We start from the raw sequence: 18,278 nt of genomic DNA on the forward strand, positions 1-18,278 counted from the left end.
GAAAAGAATGAACCAAATTCATTAGGCCTAACTTAAGAAAATACATAACCATTTATCAAAAATTATGAGAGTTTCAACAATTTTACTAAATCATCAGTACATGCTACTCAAATTAAAATCTACCTCATAGTTTAAAAATAACTTAACCTTTAACAATTACACTTAGTTAAAATATTTAAGCTAGTTCTTAATTAAAATGTTTTTGGAGGGGCCGGTGAGGTGCCGCTAAAGATAAGGTGTCTGCCTTGCAAGTGCTAGCCAAAGAATGACTACAGTTCGATCCCCCGGTGTCCCATATGCCCCTCCCTGCCCCAAGCCAGGGGCAATTTCTGAGAACTTAGCCAGGAGTAAATACTGAGCATCAAAAGGGTGTGGCCAGAAAAAAAAATGTTTTTGGAAAATTTTTAATTCAAATATCATTTATTTGGTTTGCTATTTGATGCAGAGTTTTAATTATTTATCTAACAATTTAGTTAATTAAGAGTTGATGTTAGGGCCCGGAGAGATAGCACAACGGCGTTTGCCTTGCAAACAGCGATCCAGGACCAAAGGTAGTTGGTTCGAATCCCGGTGTCCCATATGGTCCCCCGTGCCTGCCAGGAGCTATTTCTGAGCAGACAGCCAGGAGTAACCCCTGAGCACTGCCCGGTGTGACCCAAAAACCAAAAAAAAAAGGAGTTGATATTAATTAATTACATTTGTTTAGCTGTTGAAATTGCGTTTTTATTTTTCTAAACATGTTATTCATTTGTTCTTTTAATATATATAAAACTACACTGAAGTTAAAATAATAAATTAAAACAAAAGTAATAATGTGATGTTATTTTCAATTTGTAAATTTTTGTTTATTTTTGGGGTCATATTTTGTTATGCTCAGAGCTTATCCTGGCTCCATGAACAAATATCAATCCTAATGGTACTCAGGGGTATGTAAAGTCAGGCTTAAACTGAGGCCTGTCATAAGCAAGACTTGCATTTTATTACTTTACTATTTCCCCCACCTTCATTTTCATCTTTGAAGTTCAACATAAAATCAAAATGTTTTAGGACTTTGATTTCAAAATGAATTTAAAAATCACCCATATTTTATTCTATGACAACAAAAGATCCAAAAAAACCACTTTTTGCTTTCTTTATTATATTATGTTTTTATATCCAAGTTACTTCGTAATGATAATTATAAGATATATATTGAATATTGATAAAGTGTATTAAATTGTTAAGATATTATAAAATCTTAAATAGTGAAGAAATATTTACGGCTCCAAACATTAATTCCACTCATATTTTTAAAAATTACATTAAAATAATCTATCCTAAAAATTTTGCAGACCACCGGCAAGTTTTAAAATTTCTTTGCTCTTTTCTATTTTTCTTTCTGTAATGGTTTTAAATAAGTATTCTCATACAAAATTTAGTAATATTACTTGTGAATTCAGAGATAAAATTTATTCAAATATTAAATATAGGAGTGGATTATAAAACAAGAAATTATAGGAGCAAAGTGGATTATTATTAGTACATCAGGCAGGGCACTCACATTACAAATGACCCACCAAGCCTGGTTCAATAACTGCCACCAAGTATGGTCTCCAAATCCTTGTTAGTAGTGATCCCTGAACATAGAGCCAGGAAAAATCCCTGAACACCTGTGTAGACCCAATGCAACAAAAGTAAAACAGAAAAACATATTTATAAAGCCATATACCATGTTATCTCATGTATATGTAGATATTAAACTATTAAATTGTAAGCTTTAAACATATATTTTGAATAATTCATTTAATGTAAATATATTTATAATATATTAATATTATAGTTTATAATACGTTAGGGGTTAGTTATTAGTTTCATAGTCCAACTAACATTAATACAGCTTTTAAAGTTTCATAAAAATGCATAGAAATAAGATCTTAAGTGTAAAAAAATGGTTTTCAATATTACTATCAAAATAACAGAAAGTTTTACTTTATAAAACTCCTAGTAAACAATTTAGGAATAGACCATTCAGATTAGATCCCATATTTCATAGGCAAATTTTGGGAATTTATAGCAGCCTGGAGCTAGGGATGTACATATGAAAAGAGAAATTAGCATCTATAATTAGAAAAATAGAGCAATAAGCTATGTCTCGTTTTTTAAAATGCTGTACTTTCTCATTTTCATGGCAGCTTTTCATAAATAAATTCAGATTTATATTTCTTATAACTTAAATTCTAAATTTCTGTGAGTTAGTATGTAAGTTTGACATCATTTGGTAAAGACCAATACAATATTCTATATACAGAACTTTCTAAAATCACAGTTATTCAGTAGAACTAAACAAAAATTAAAACAAAAATTATTTTCCCTATATTGTCTTGCATGTTAATGGAATATAATAATATTATGTATATTCCAATTTATGTCTCTTATGGAGGAATAGGAAGTTAAGAAAGTTTAATTTTAAGAGGTGCTATACCCATTAATATAATGGTTGTTGGGAATAGGAGCTGGGGATTAAACTGGTACACTTCTAGGGATGCATGGTCCAGCATTGTGGGCCTGATGTTTGGTGCTCTCTGTCATACAGGGGGTTCATTAGGACCACATAAGCTGTGTGTGGCACTACTACTGGCAAGTAGTGTTGGGGATCTGTACCTATATATGCTAAGACTCTACCTTACTGTTTACCTTACCTCCCTGGTTCAGAATTTGGAGGATAAAGGGGGTATTGTTGTCAAATGTGGCAGTGCTAAGGGACTACTTTATGCTTTTTGCTAGGGGAATCAGGAGACCATATTGTGTCTAATATTAAACCAGATATGATTGAATGAAAGCAAGCACCTTAACCCTCATACTTTTTCTCTAGGCTTCAATACAGGTTTTATTATACTTATTCTCCATGAACTTCCCATAAATTACTTGAAAATTGCTCTCATTTTTCTTAGCCTGTAGCTTTCAAGAGTCCGATACATTTTTGTTTGTCTTTTAACAGAAAACCAATATTTCAAGAATTCATCTTTATCCTCAACAGTTAATAACCCCAGACATTTAATAAATTCCTCTTTAAATATTTTAAGGTACATCTTTAAACACATGATAGTATTTCTATAAATAAAATTTAATTCCTAGTTTATTATATTTCATTCCAAGTATATTTACTTATACAAGTTTTATTCCTACTTGGTCTTAACTCAGTCTTTTCATTTTTAACTTCATTGCATCTGCTTTTTGCCCAATATTCTTTTAGAAATTTCATCCTTCTCCTCTGAATGTTTACCTTTCTGTTCAAACTTGGACCCAGGCACAGTCTCTTTCTCTTCCTTCTCTTTGAGTTTTGGTGTTTTCTTTTCTTCTTTTGTTTTTGCAGCTGTTTCCTTTGCTTTCACTTGTTTTCCACCTTTCACTTCCTTCTTAGTCTTCTCTTCAGTCTTTTCCTTAGTTGCTTTCTTATCTTCTTTGTAAGTTAAAGAAAAGTAAGATTATTTTTGTTTGAAAACATATGCTTCATCTTGTTTTGTTGATCAAATTAATTTTGTTAAGTTTTGTTTTGTTTGGCCACATCTGAGGGTGCTCAGGGGTTATCCCTGGCTCTGCAATCAAAAAAATCGCTCCTGGCACAGGGGAGCATATGGATGCCCGGGATTGAACCTGCCTCCTTCCTGTGTTAGTAGTGTGCAAGGCAAACGCCCTACCACTGTGCTACCACTCTGCCCCATGTTCAGAGTAATTTTTTAAAAGAGACATAAAATATTATAATCTTATGTAAACTATTAATTATATTATTCAATGGTGTTTAATTTTATTATTGAGCACTATATTAGACTAGTTTTAAAAGGATATTCATTCAAAAGTTAGACTTTTGTGTGTCTGTGACTGGAAAGATAGGATAACAGGTAGGGTGCTTTTCTCACAAATAGCTGAATTAGGTTTGATTTCTATTATTCCTTATGGTCATCTGACTCCACCAAGAATGCTTCCTAAGTGCTGAGCCAGAAGCGTTAAGCATTTCCTGGTGGAGTCCCCCCAAAAATAAGTTGGCTAATTTCTTATTTATATATAAAATGCTTTTCTACAATGTCCACGATTATCATGTAAACAAGAAGGTACATTAAAATATGTAGGAAATAAATATTTATATAATTATATAAAGTGTGTGTGAAATCCAGAGAAAATCAATGCTGATGTCAACTCTGACAAATGAAGTTTTATTAAGATATAATCATTTTTATTCCACAACTGAAAAATGACTGAAACTTTAACACTAAATTTTAAAGTCTTAATATTAGAAGTATTAGAAATTCATATTAAAAATTACTTGCATTATCAATGACTAATATAGGAATATCATTAAATTATAATTCAGTGCTATTCAGGCTCTAAATTCATGATTTTACAAAGACAGTGAATATCAGAAATTGACATAGTAATGAAATTTAATTTATGTCAGAGAAAATAACTTTAACAACTTTTATTGAGTTAGTTAAGGGGTTAAATTCAGTGGTATTCAAAGCTTATTTTTTGTTCTGCTCTCCTATATATATATCTTCTTGGCAGTGCTCAAAGAACTATATTCAGATTCCAACTATTGAACCAGGATTGGCTTAGCTCAAGCCAATTGACTTATACATTGTACTAGTTTTCAACATATATTGTAATTTTTAAGCACACTAAATAAGGGGCTGTTATAAAAGCACAGCAGACATGGTGCTTGCCTTGCACGCTGCCAATTCAGGTTCAATCACTGTCATATGAGAATATGGTCCCCTGAGTCTGCCAGGAATGATGCCTGAACACAGAGCCAAGTGTAATGCCTGAGCAACACTGGGTGTGGTCACACCCTCCAAAAATCATAAATTTAACTTATTCTAAAGTAAAAATATATGTAAATAATGATTATAATATATGAATATGTTATATATAAACACAATTTGAAATTTCACCTTTAAAGAAGGAATTGGTGATAAAATTATACCATAAACTAGTGGAAAATTGTCAATATAAATCCTATATATTGGACATTCTTTATTCTGTGAAAGCACATATAAGTAATGAATCTAAGGTTAGAGATATTACTGCAGGTAAATACAGCCTTGCACACGTCCAACCAACCTGGATTCAATCCCTGACATCCAATTCAATGGTCTCCCAATACCACAAGAGAGTCCTTTGTGCAGGACCAGGCATAACCTCTACATCCCACCTAATAAATTGAAGTGAGTCTATTATAGCATCATGAGAGATATTGCAGTCTCTCCACACAGTGGATAATCATTGTTATCTTTTATGGTTATGAAAATAATACATGAATTTTTTTAAAACTCCAAATAAGGATTTGAGTCTAAGGCAAATATATCATCATGAAGTCCCATGATGAAGGGAATAAAAATGATAATGACAAATACCTACAAAACCAAATTAAATTTACTATTGAAATTAAGTGAGTAAAAAAACACCTCCCCAACACCATTTGTTTCTCAGAAATTCAGCAGGGAGATGACAATATTATTTCAGGAATAGAGTCCTGATTTCATAAAATAATTTTAAGGCAGTAAATTAAATTTGTATTAATTATGTGATTCCTCAAAGCTTAAGTATATTGAAAATCTTCAAGGAGTATATTATGTTATTACTATCTTCTAAAATTAATTGATTAAAAAGCTCTAGTAAAAATTAGCCTATTGCTCCAAAATATTTGAGTATATTTGTGGCTTTAATGACAATATAATTTGGAGATTTTTTTGACTTTCCTAAGACATTGTAAATTGTCCCTTGTTCTTCTCTTTTCTATTACTAACTCAAACATTTTACCATAAATAACTTAAACATTCCAAGACCCTACAGTACAATATATATTAGTTTTGTCTAAAGGAAAAGTTCCACTTAGTTTTTCAGTAGCACCTCTGACTCTATAAACTCATGTTCCTTAACAAACATTCCTTAACAAAAAAGTTATTATGGCCTGGGCTTGGAATTAGTGGTTGAAACATAAAATCTCAGCATGAGATAATGTTTAATTGAAGTTTAGTCTAACATCCAAAAGCTGTAAATTTGTTTTTTTTCCCTATTCTAATTTACTCCCAAGCAATTCATGGGGTCCACACAGCACTTATAATGATAGTTGATCAACAGGGATGGTTATTCAAAGTTAGGATTAGAAAATACTGTCATTCTAAGTTTTGTTTTAGCAGTAACTACCAGGACCACTCAGCAGTGTTTGGAAGCCACTGAAGTCATGCCTGGTGGTTTTTGAGGGGCCTTTCGGGCTACAACCAGTATTACTTAAAAGTCGATATGATTCAGAAGATTGAACACTGGTAGAACGCTTTGCAAAATAAATCCTGTCACCATGGCCATTCAAACATCCCTATAGATATTTCTTCCACTTTTTCTTAGAAAATATATATATTTTTATATGTAAAACTTTTTCAGACTTTGTTTTCTACATTTTTGCATGCTTTCCACATATATAAATTCCTTTGTATTCAATTCATTTGTAAATATTACTCTTCAATTTTAATGAACCATGTCTTCACCTGAGCTTTAATTTTCCTCATTTTTTATTAAAGAATAAATAGTATTCCTAATTATATATTATTTATCATAGATGATATTCACAAATCTATCTTCTCTACTTACAGATAGGAACTGGATTATTAAAATTTGGTTTGTTTGTTTGTTTTAGGTTTTTTGGTTCACTCTCGAAAGTGCTCAGGGATTGCTCTTGGCTCTGCTCAGAAATTAGTCCTGGTAGGCTCAGGAGACCATATGATATGCCGGGAATTGAACTTGGGTCTGACTGAGGTTGGCACAAGCAAGGCAAATGCTCTACCGCTGTGCTTTCACTCCAGCCCATTAATTATTCAATTTTGTAGCATCATAATGTCTAATATAATGTTTGTACAAGAAAACAGAAGTAATTTTTACACATTTAAGTGTTTAGAATTGGAAGTATACAAGTATAAACAGAAAATTTATCACCTAGTTTTTAATTTTTCCATTTTAGTATGTTAAATCATTTTATTTGTAAATAAATTAATATAACCTTATGCTTTTTATTATACTATCAACTTAAAGATATATGAAAAATGTTATGGTGTTTTAAGAATATTCTGGAAAAGTCACTGTGAGTTAAGAATCCTTAAGTTTCTATGTATAAGAATAATGAAATATATTTATAGGGCCCTAAAAATTCAAAGAAAAATATTCTTTAATAAAGAAATAATAAAATTTCTGTGAAAATAGTAATTGAGGTTTGTAAATAATATTTGATAGGTATAAATTGGAATCATATTAATAATAGAAACATTGTATTTGGTATGAAACTAAAGGAAGAATACAATGCTTGGAGCTCACATTCCTATGGAGAAGATAGAGAAATCATAAAGAGTGTTAAAAATATAATAACACCCATTAACCCCCTTAACTATCATGAAAAAAAGAAAAACATGTAATTTTATAATGCTTTACCCTTCCTTAAAAATAGAAAAAGAAATAGCAAGAGTTAGGTTAAAGTTTTTGGAGCCGGAGTGATAGCACAGCGGATAGGACGTTTTCCCAGCATGGACCAACCTTGGACATCCTCAGGTTCTATCCCCAGCATCCAAGAGTGATTTCTGAGTGCAAAGCAAGGAGCAACTCCTGAGAACTTCCAGATGTGGCCCACAAACCCAAAATAAATAAAATAAAGTAAAATAAAAGCTTTTGATTATTTTCCAACATTTTGAAACTATATTATTTCACATATTTGGTTTATTATTCTTTAATCTATTGAAATGTAAATGTAAGAACGAGTTAATTTTTATGTAAATGAAATGCCAAATATTTATATTCATGTAGCTGCTTTTTGCACACAAAATGTAATCTTTTGAATAAAGCAAAATATAAAGAAATAACAAAGGAATAATTACCTTTTTTCACTGTCTTTGCTTCTAGTTTTTCTTTCTTTTCAATCTTATCCTTGTGAGTTGCTTAAATCAAAAAAGATATATTAGTATTCATTTTAATAAATATCAAGACTAAGCTTCCTCACAATTTTTGTAGTTACCAAATTATTAAGTATTTTAAAGATTGATGAAATTGACCTATCAAAGTAATAACTATATTTGTACAGATTTTAATGGTGACATTCAGATGTATTGAGCATATTGAAATGTAGATTTACTTTCTTTTTAAAAAATTATATTTTAAATTACTTTTCTAAAATGCAAATAACAATTTTATAAAAATTGTCAAGATATGCACAATTTTATCAGAAGGTTACATTTATACAAAAGATTGCACATGAACATGTGTGCTGACTTCTTTTGTACTAACACTCTTCACAGTTTTAAAAATACAATAAACATAATGGATACAGATTTAAGATGAATTATAAGGTATGTGAACCAGAAGAATACTGTGTACTGTAAATAAGCAGTTAGTGAGTTTACCTTCTCTTCTGTACACTATTCAATTATATACAAACATTAAATATTTTTCTAATTACATAATAAATCAACATGTTTTTATTACTTTTTATATTTTATTTTAATTACAGTGTTTGGTGAAATCTTGTATCCCAACACTTTAAATAAAAGATCTCTGAGAAAAGCAACTGTATATGCGTTGGTTTTTGGGCCACACCCAGTGATGCTCAGGGGTTACTCCTGGACATTGTGCTCAGAAATCATTCTTGGCTTGGGGGACCATATGGGACGCCAGGGATCAAACTGCCGTCCATCCTATGCTAGAGAAGCAAGGGAGACATGCCCCACTCTGGCCCCATTATATATATGGGGCTCCAGCTCCAACTATTAAATATTTTCATATTTCAAATATATCAATCTGTTTATTTTAGTAGCTTTCAAAATCACTATTATTCAATTTTAGAATATTTGAGAATTATAGTAAAGTTAAATGATTCATGTAAATAAAATAAAAGTAATATATTTAACTTAACAGTTCAGTTAAATAAAGAGCCATATTGTTAGTATAAAAAATTGGATGCCAAATTATTTTTATTTATCCAGCTATAAATAATACTATTTATATTCACCAACTTATTTATCCTATGCATACAATTCATAATATATAGATAGATGGATGGATAGATAGATGTGTATTAATCTATTTTTAGTAATCTATAAAAACAATCTGTATTTTCTCCAGAATGTTGGTGAGCTAATGCAAGCATCAAGCACAGTGCTTAGTTAAAAACCTAGTTTCCATATGCTGGAGAGAAGTAAAGCCTGTAAGACAATTGCCTTGCATTTGCAGACCCTGAATCAATCCTTGGCACCACATATAATCCCTTGAGTACTGCTAGAAGTGATCCCTAAATACAAAGCTAAGAAAAAGAACTAATCATAGTGGGGTAAACAAAACAAAAATCTATTGAGAGCTTTACAGCTTTACTACCAATCTGGGAAGAGATGCCACGCCACGTCCCATATTCAACTGAAAACTCTAGGTTACCCTTGGGAGTGGGGCAGTCTGAGTTTTCACCTGGTAGTCACCATATTAGCAGCTCAATTTAAGCAGCCGAATACCCCAGGTACACTAATTTTCAGACTGAAGCCTCTAGGGTCTTCTTGGAATTGGGATTGTAGCTTCCCAATTCCCTGTGCTTGTGGAAGCGCCATCATCTCACATTCCACTTCCCACAGTTGCCTCCAGGTAAACAACAGCCCAACTTCACAGCTTCAAAAATTCAACACTTATCTTTGAAGACATGCAAGTCAGCCCAAGCCACTGAAACACATTATAAGAGGTCCCCAAACCTCCAAATTCCAGAATATTGGCAGTCCCCTCCAGAGCACAGCAAATTAGATGGAAAAGTAGGATAGAAGCCAACTTAGCTCAATAAACAGGCAAAGAAGCACAGAAGGCTCAATAACAACAAACAACCCAGTAAAATCTCAGACGATTACTTTAATAACCCCATTGTGAGATATATAACAATTTGCACAAAATTTCTTCTACTAAACTATTTTACAATAATTCCATAGGTGATTTTGTTGTAACACCATATAAAATAGTTTTACCCCTGCCTAGGGAACAGATTTAGGGAATTCCTAGGAAAATGGGAAAATATTAGAGGGAATTTCACATTGGTGATGAAATTGATATTCAAGCATTAAGTGCCTGAAACAAGTTTATTATGATCAATTTTTCAAATCATTATTTAGATAAAGTTTTCAAAACAAGGTAACTAGTGATCCTAACAGTTTGATAGCTACTGAGAAAGTAGATGCCTTAGTTTCTCTCAGTTATATATAACCTCTCCACCTTTCAAATTGTATCAGTCACCACCAATATATTGGAGCTAACATGTTATAGCTTCAGCAATGTTAGCCAAAGGATCACTGTACCAAGATAATGAGGGCATAATTAACACCAATTATGGAATTACCATTATAACTTATTCATGAAATAAATAAACCCTCTTATTTGTGTCCAGTAAATAAAAGGGCATTTATAATGCAGAATTTTATTTCTGTTTTTTCAATATGGACACATTATCTCTAACATTATAATTAATTGACAATAAATTCTTAGTCATTTTTATATTTGTAACCACTGTGGATTTTGAAAAATGTCACAAGTAATATCAGATGGAAAACAGAGCCTTGTTTCCTCTATAACAGCAAGGAGAATACTAAAATTCGTGAATATTATCACTAATAGGGTTTATTTAAATAATAATTATTCTTAAAATGATAAAGTAACTATAGAATGAAAAAGAATTAAGAAATTTTTAACATATATAATCTCTAAATATCATGAAATATTCTAGCTATGTAGAACAGTTTGTAAAGCATGATAACTCAATAGGCTATGCATACTGTGAACACATAATTCAGCAGAAATCTAGCTAGACTAATATAGTCAGATTTACAATAAATTTAAAAATGCATTATAATTTTTTATATTATACATTAAAGTGGGCTTTTGATAAATTAGATTGAAATATAAATTACAAAAGAAAATATTAAAACTATAGGAATATGAGTAACAATTTAATTTCTTGATGATGATTCAAAGACAAATATACTGAAAGAAAATATCAACATATTTATACACATAAAATATCAATAATTAAAATATACACATATACTTGTATTTGTCCACTCAACAGAAAGAAACCCTAATAAAAATCACAAAACTAATTGAGAAATATTTGAAAGTAAATAAATAAGGTATACATTTCTAATTAATCTGCACTGCATATTTAGGATAACTAAATAATAAGCAAGAATACATACAAAATATGCATGAGTAATTAAAATTTTAATCTACAGATTAAGATCTAAAAGTGAAATTATATTTAATTATTAATATATTTAATATTTAAGTATTTATATAGCTTCTTTTTTTTTGTCCCCACATTCACAATACAGACCAGGCAAAGGGCCTGGGTTGAGGTGTATATGGGATGCATTTACTATACTTCCTCTTTCTAAGCTTCTTTTTTTTTTTTTTTTTTTGGTTTTTGGGCCACACCCGGTAACGCTCAGGGGTTACTCCTGGCTATGCACTCAGAAATCGCTCCTGGCTTGGGGGACCATATGGGACGCCGGGGGATGGAACCGCGGTCCGTCTCCTAGGCTAGCGCAGGTAAGGCAGGCACCTTACCTCCAGCGCCACCGCCCGGCCCCCTTTCTAAGCTTCTTAATGTGAATAAAAATATATATTTACTAAAATAATATTTAGGATATTCTATAGTATGAAACAATAAAGTGAATGATTAATTCTATGAAAAAATATGACGTAACAAAAGTTATACTATCCATTTCTAAAATATGGATTTAGTAAGGTTGTACATGTACCTTCTAAATGAGCAGCTTCCTGTGTATATGCATATTTGGGGTTGATGGAAAATAAAATCTGGGAATTTGGGCGAGGCATAAAGACCTTCAGAATTTATCTTAATATGTTCAACTGAGAGTCTATTGTCCATTTTCAATAAACAAGTAATTATGAAAACAATGTCAGAGGTACAATAAAAAGAAAATAAAAAAATGCACATGAAAATAATGAAATAAAAGGGCACAAGGGATAGAATAAGAATGAAGGCACTTGTTTGCACCAGGCTGACCTGCTTTAGAACCAGCAATGCATATGGTCCCATTGGCAGCAACAGGAGTGATCCCTGAGATAAAAGTCAGAAGTAATCCCTAAGAATATTTGAGTATCCCTCAAAAAAATTATTCTTAAAATTTCTTTCTTATTAACTTGGAAAAGTGTTTTTTGATATAAGATTAATTTTAGCAGAGTCAATTTTAAAATTGTGAGGGAAAATTTTATAATTTTGGTTTATGATCATTTTATTTCGGTATCACATCTATGGTGCTCAGGAGCTACTCCTAAATCTGTGCTCACTCAGACAAACCTACATGTATCAAAATCTGATAGTTTCATGAAAAGCAAGAGCTTTGACACCTATATCTTCCATTGAATGTTTATATATCTATAGAGATCAAATTGGTAATAGATTTCAAGATTTGGAGTCTTTTTACTTTATTCAACCCCAAAATTATCCTTTTTGCCTTAAATTCTAAGGAAATATCATAATAGTAAGTAGAGGTCAAAAATGTTACAGATGCCAGATGTAAAAAAAAAAAAAAATAAGAATAACACCATACCTTTCTTTTCAGGTTTTTCTTTTATTTTGTCTTTGTCTTTGTCTTTGTCCTTGTCTTTTTCTCTGTGAGTAACTGAAAAAAAAATAGAAAAGAATTTTCATTTAAATTATTATAATAACTTTTTATATCAGAATCTTTGCTGCAGCTTTTGGAAATCTTTTTATGTTTAGCTTCAGGTTTTACCTTTAAGTGTTAAATGTTAATTATAGATTTTTTTATTTTATTTCCAATTGATACCAAAACAAGGCCTGATGATACAAAGACAGCAATAACCTTAGCCTGTTTCAAATCTTTAATTTCAATTAAAAGTTTTTGGAAAGCTGGAAAAAATTCTCTCTCTCTCTCTCTTTCTCTCTCTCTCTCTCTCTCTCTCTCTCTCTCTCACACACACACACACACACACACACACACACACACACACACCCACACCCACACACACACACACACACTCTTATCTTTTTTTGTTTATTTTAAGCACTGGTTTACAATATGAAGGGTATCATGCATATTATAATACCTCCTTTCAACCCCAGTTCTTGATCATTCCAAGCTATTATTGTCCTAGGTTCCCCTTCTCTTCCCTAACTGTACTTTTCCCAACTCTTTGTAGCAAGCTTCTTATATTGAAGCTTTGTACTTCCCTCTATCGTTTTTTGTTTTTGTTTTTTGGACCACACTCAGTGATGCTCAGAGGTTACTCCTGGCTATGCGCTCAGTAATCGCTCCTGGCTTGAGGGACCATTTGGAATGCCAGGGATCGAACCTTGGTGCTAGCGTGGGCAAGGCAGATGCCTTACCACTTGTGCCACTGCTCCAGCCCCAATTGTTTTTGAGTATTATTATTATCATACTAATGTTTTTGTATGTCATAACTGAGTGTGATCATTGTATGTTTATCTCTAGCCCTTTGAATAATTTTGATCAGTATAATGATTTTCATATCCATCTATGTATAAGCAAACCTCATGGCTTTTTTCCCTAACAGCTGCATCATAATCCATTGTGCAGATGTACCACAGTTCCTTTATCTGCTCATCTGTTATCTGACACGGGTTGTTTTAGGAACAATCATTAAAGAAGTATAATTTGTAGATTTTAATAATTAAAAAATACTCCAGTAAGTAAATGGGCAAAAATGTAAACGTACCATATCAAAGTTGGAGTATGTCTCTCTTGGACTATTATAATCAGAGTTTAACATATTATTTCATATATTTATTAATCACCTGAAATTTTAGATTTTGAAATTTTGACATAGCTTTTTAATATGATCAAGTGATTATACCATAAGCCTGTTAAAATAGTAGTGTATCTTTCATTGCTTGGAAATTAATTTGTCACTAAATTGATGCTATATAAAAGAGGATTGTAGTGCTCTCGTACTCTTACTATTTCTTAGCTATCTAAATTTTTCCTACTAAGAATTTCCCCTTGAAATTTTATTTTTTATTATATAGCAGGTCCATATACACTCTAAGCACTGTACTAGTAACAGCTTCTACTTGCATGTGTCTTCTCCCTAGAATTCTGAAACTCACTTTTCCTCATTTTATTTAAATCTCAGCTCTGCTTCATCCTCTGTTGAAGATATTTTTTATATCACCTTGTTCTATACATCACAAGTTCAATTCTACTTAAACTAATAATGCAGCTGCTTCTACATATAACTTCCCAGAGACAAATTTATTATTTTATTTTGCAGTCATATTTTGTGATATGACTTATTGAATAAACAATATTCTAATGTAGTATAAAAGTGAACTCATTTGAAGAGCTCAATTTATGGATGGCTTAGCATGTCTGTAGTGTGCATTGCTTGATTAAAAACTTAAATTTACTCAATTACTTAAGTAAAACACAATGTGAAACTGTAGAAAAGATATCTTCAGAACATTTCAATATTATTTTCTTTCTATAGTTAAAGATTTCGTTAAAAATTTGGGTTACTAAATGCAATATAAATATCTTACAAAATAAAGTAGAGACATCGGCATTCACACATAAGCACAAATAGCTTATTTCCAGTCTTTGGATCACTGTTAATTAAGCTAAAAACCAAAAGAAATTCGTGGCAAAAACAAAGCCTCTTTTAAAGGTTCTCTGAGGGAAACCAAGTTTGTATGAGATAAGCTGTGTTTTTGGAACTGTGATTGGCAGGACCCCCAGGAGAGTAGTAATCTATGCCTGTGCCTCTGTGAAGAACCAGACTTCCCCCACCTCAGACATCTGGTTGTCCATTTCACTAACGGATTTACCAATTGATGTGTTCATGGGCATAAACAAGAGAATGAACTCAAAAGAGCAAGGCGGCTAATTCCAAATGCAAATCAGTAATATTAGTGCCTCATTCCTCATTCCTCCTCTTACACTGGGAGAAAATATGGTCTGTCCCACTCTAAATTTTTATTTTTCACACATTGCCCTGTATGCTGAAATTTTATTATCCCCCCTCAGAAATGGCACAGTAACTATTTCATGAAACAGCTGGACCCATTTGCTCTAAGGAGCTGTTGAAATGGCAAAAAGCCACTGATGTTTCTTGGATGGAAAATTCAAACTTTGGCATCACTGAGTCCAATTCCATGTTTTAAAATTTCATTTATTGAAACAGTAAAACTATTAGCAACTACATTAATAATCACTGTAAAATGAAAATTCCCTTTAAAACAACTGAATTGTCTCTGCATCTCTTTGTTTAGAACCTACAACCAAAAGTTCTCCTAAAGACCATTAAAGTTTTATTCCTATGACCAGCTCTGTTTGACAGTTTATCTTTGCTATGACAGTTTTAGCTCAGGACAAAATAAGCATTTTGCACCTGTTAGAGCTTAATTTGTTTGTCATCCTTATTTACAAGGAACAAAAGGCCCTTTGGTATGCTGATAATTAAAAAGAATTGGAATCCTCCAGTTGGAGCTACCCTGATGTTTGGCATCTGATTTGGCTTGGACCTGCTGTTCCTGTACTTGCCCAGACTCTGACCTTTCTCTGACCAGAACATTAAGCTCAACTCAACTTTGAAGCACATCCCTCACCCTCCTCATCTGGTCCTTCTCCAGCACATGCAAGCTGTGCTTAGTGCCATCACAGGACTTGGACATGGCAGTCCTCCAGGCAGGTTTTGTATATTCTCCAGAAGTATATCAGTGTTTACAGTACACATGACCCTGTGCCTTTCATCAGGCAAAATATCCTGTGGGGTCAAGAATTGGAAATCAACTTATCAGTCTATCAAAGGTCTTTGCTTATTTATTTACTGTTCCTATTCAAAATCCAAAATTTAGGATTAAATGTTTTATTTATTTCACTTAATTGAAGAAAAGTTACATGATAATATTAAATTTTAGTTGCACACCCTTCACATATCAAATACACATAAATCATATTAAATTTACCACCCAATACTTGATTTTTATAAAATAATGGTTTACAAATAAATTTTCTTAACCAACATTCTCTAATTTCTACTTATTTTAGAGCAACAGATGCAGACTAGTCCTCAAATCCATCAAACTGAATTAAAATGAATTCTGAACTGAATTAGAAATTAAGGTGGAGGAGTAATTCTTTAGGGCAGGTATCATTGTCCTCCCCTTGTCCTTCCCCTACAAAAAATGTAGATAAGGACAGATTGAACCCTTAAGCAAACCTTTTGGCTTAGGTTTGCAGGCATTGCTCTGGGGACACACGCAATGAAGTTCACTTAGGATTACTGCAGGGAACCATAGGGACTCCTAGACTCAAACATGCATGATCACGTGCAAAGCTAGTGCCCTATAAAGTAAACTATATATTAGTTCAGCAAATGGCTTATGGTAGAGAAACTTCTGAAAGATCCTATTATACACTTTTCTTAAAGGAAAATATTATCAAGTTTTTTCTTTAAAGTTGATCAAAAACTAAGAGGTTAATCAGAATTAACTAATTCACAAATTCAAAATCTCAATTTTTTATCTATGGATAAAAAACACAGCATCAAAATAGTCAATAAAAGAATTAAATGTAAACATAGTTATCAGATTGTGAGCTATACTCTTTCACCAGAACTATGTCCATTTTAAGTTCCATACTAACAATAAACTTATTATAATTAAAAGATATGCTGATTTGTTTTTCCAAGCATGATTCCCACAATAAACCTATAATAATATACATATACATTTCTCATAATAAAATTCTATTTATTTACATATTAGAGTAAATATTAGACAAATTATTTAAAGTTACAAAGCTCATATCTAATTTAAATCATAGAAGAGTTTTTATTAATCCTAAAAATCATTACTTTTACTCTCAAATGAGATTTAATTCTGTGGGTAATTTCCTCCTTCTCCTGGGGCTACATAGCCTCAATCAGAACCTTAATCACTTCCTTATAAGTAAACAATCACTCTAGAGGAGGTAATGCAAAGCTTGATTGAAATTTCTGTTCCCATTTTCTAGGTTTATTTTTCACTTTCTGGGGAGGAAAATGCAAAAGTAAAAGTGTACAATACAAGTGGACTAAGTGATTTTGTGGGCTTTGAGAGCATTTTTTTAATAAAGTGCTCCAGATACATTTTAATGGCATGGCCTCTTTGGCTTTGAATCTCATCTTTAGCTAATCTCTTTCCAGTTTGTGTTTCTATTCTTATAATTGTTTCCCAGAAACTCTCTAGAGCAAGTCACTGTAAATTATCTAAATTATTTCAAAATGTTTCTTTCACCCTTGTTTGTAGTACTACCATAGACTATATTAGATCACATTAACATGATGTAAGTTTTAAAATTCCTGTTCTAAAATTCTTATACCTTATACATGTATTCAAATTAAAGAGAAGTCAGTAGCCATGGGTTCTAGTTAATGAAAAAAAAAACTTGAATATAGAGTTAAAGATACACAGCAGGAAGACAGAAAACACCATTCACTCAGATAAAGGAGATTGGAGAGGGCAAAAGTGATCACTGGGTGCCAGGAAGTCACTAGATATTGGAAGAAGCATGAAACTGCCTCACAGCCCTTTTAAGAAAGCAAACTTTAGAAGCTTTTGGACTTAGCTGTATTTACAACTAAGTTTTATTATTTGAAGGCATACAGTTTTGGATACTTTGTTGTAGAAGTCCCAGGAAACCAATATTTACAATGGTTAAAGACTCTTTTATGGTTCTTTAAAGATATTCCCACCTGATTCCTTGAGACTAAAATGACTTAGCTTTTGCATCCTCTACTGTAGATCCAGAATGTAGACCTCCATCCTAAACTAAATCCCTACCAGAAAACTTCAATCAGACCTACTCAGCAATTGAAGCAGACAGAAAGTTCTTTCATTATCACCCTGCAGGGACATTGCTACAGATTACTTATTTAATGGTACAATTACATTTTCTTTTTCAGACCTTTCATATTACTAAGAAATTACTTCAATGAATTTTTAGTTTTCATTAAGCATTAAGGTATTTGGCACAAAGTTTTGTAACTATTGGAACTATTTAGGGTATTGGGTTGGGGCAAGTCACCTGCCCTTCTAAAAGTGGCGGCACACGCACACGCACACGCGCACACACACACACATACACACACACACACACACACTCACACACACATAAATCTTTATTTAAGCACCATGATTACACACATGTTCGTAGTTGGGTTTCAGTCATAAACAGAAATACACTCTCCCCCCGTCACCA

The 18,278-nt window shown here is 32.1% G+C and overlaps 1 protein-coding gene and 1 pseudogene across 1 annotated transcript in view; both read right to left on the bottom strand.

Moving 5' to 3' along the window:
• TRDN (triadin) overlaps positions 1-18,278 on the bottom strand; it is a 102,309-nt gene that overhangs the window by 39,376 nt on the left and 44,655 nt on the right. Inside the window, exons 6-8 of the mRNA XM_049772619.1 lie at positions 12,609-12,680; positions 7,893-7,952; positions 3,263-3,439 (exon numbers count right to left, since the gene is read on the bottom strand). Of these exons, the coding sequence (XP_049628576.1) occupies positions 3,263-3,439; positions 7,893-7,952; positions 12,609-12,680 (309 nt within the window). The remainder of the gene's footprint in view (positions 1-3,262; positions 3,440-7,892; positions 7,953-12,608; positions 12,681-18,278) is intronic.
• Positions 11,339-11,486, bottom strand: LOC126008010 (uncharacterized; annotated as a pseudogene).

The sequence above is a fragment of the Suncus etruscus genome, chromosome 4, assembly GCF_024139225.1.
Source record: "Suncus etruscus isolate mSunEtr1 chromosome 4, mSunEtr1.pri.cur, whole genome shotgun sequence".
In the NCBI taxonomy this organism is placed as follows: Eukaryota; Metazoa; Chordata; class Mammalia; order Eulipotyphla; family Soricidae; genus Suncus; species Suncus etruscus.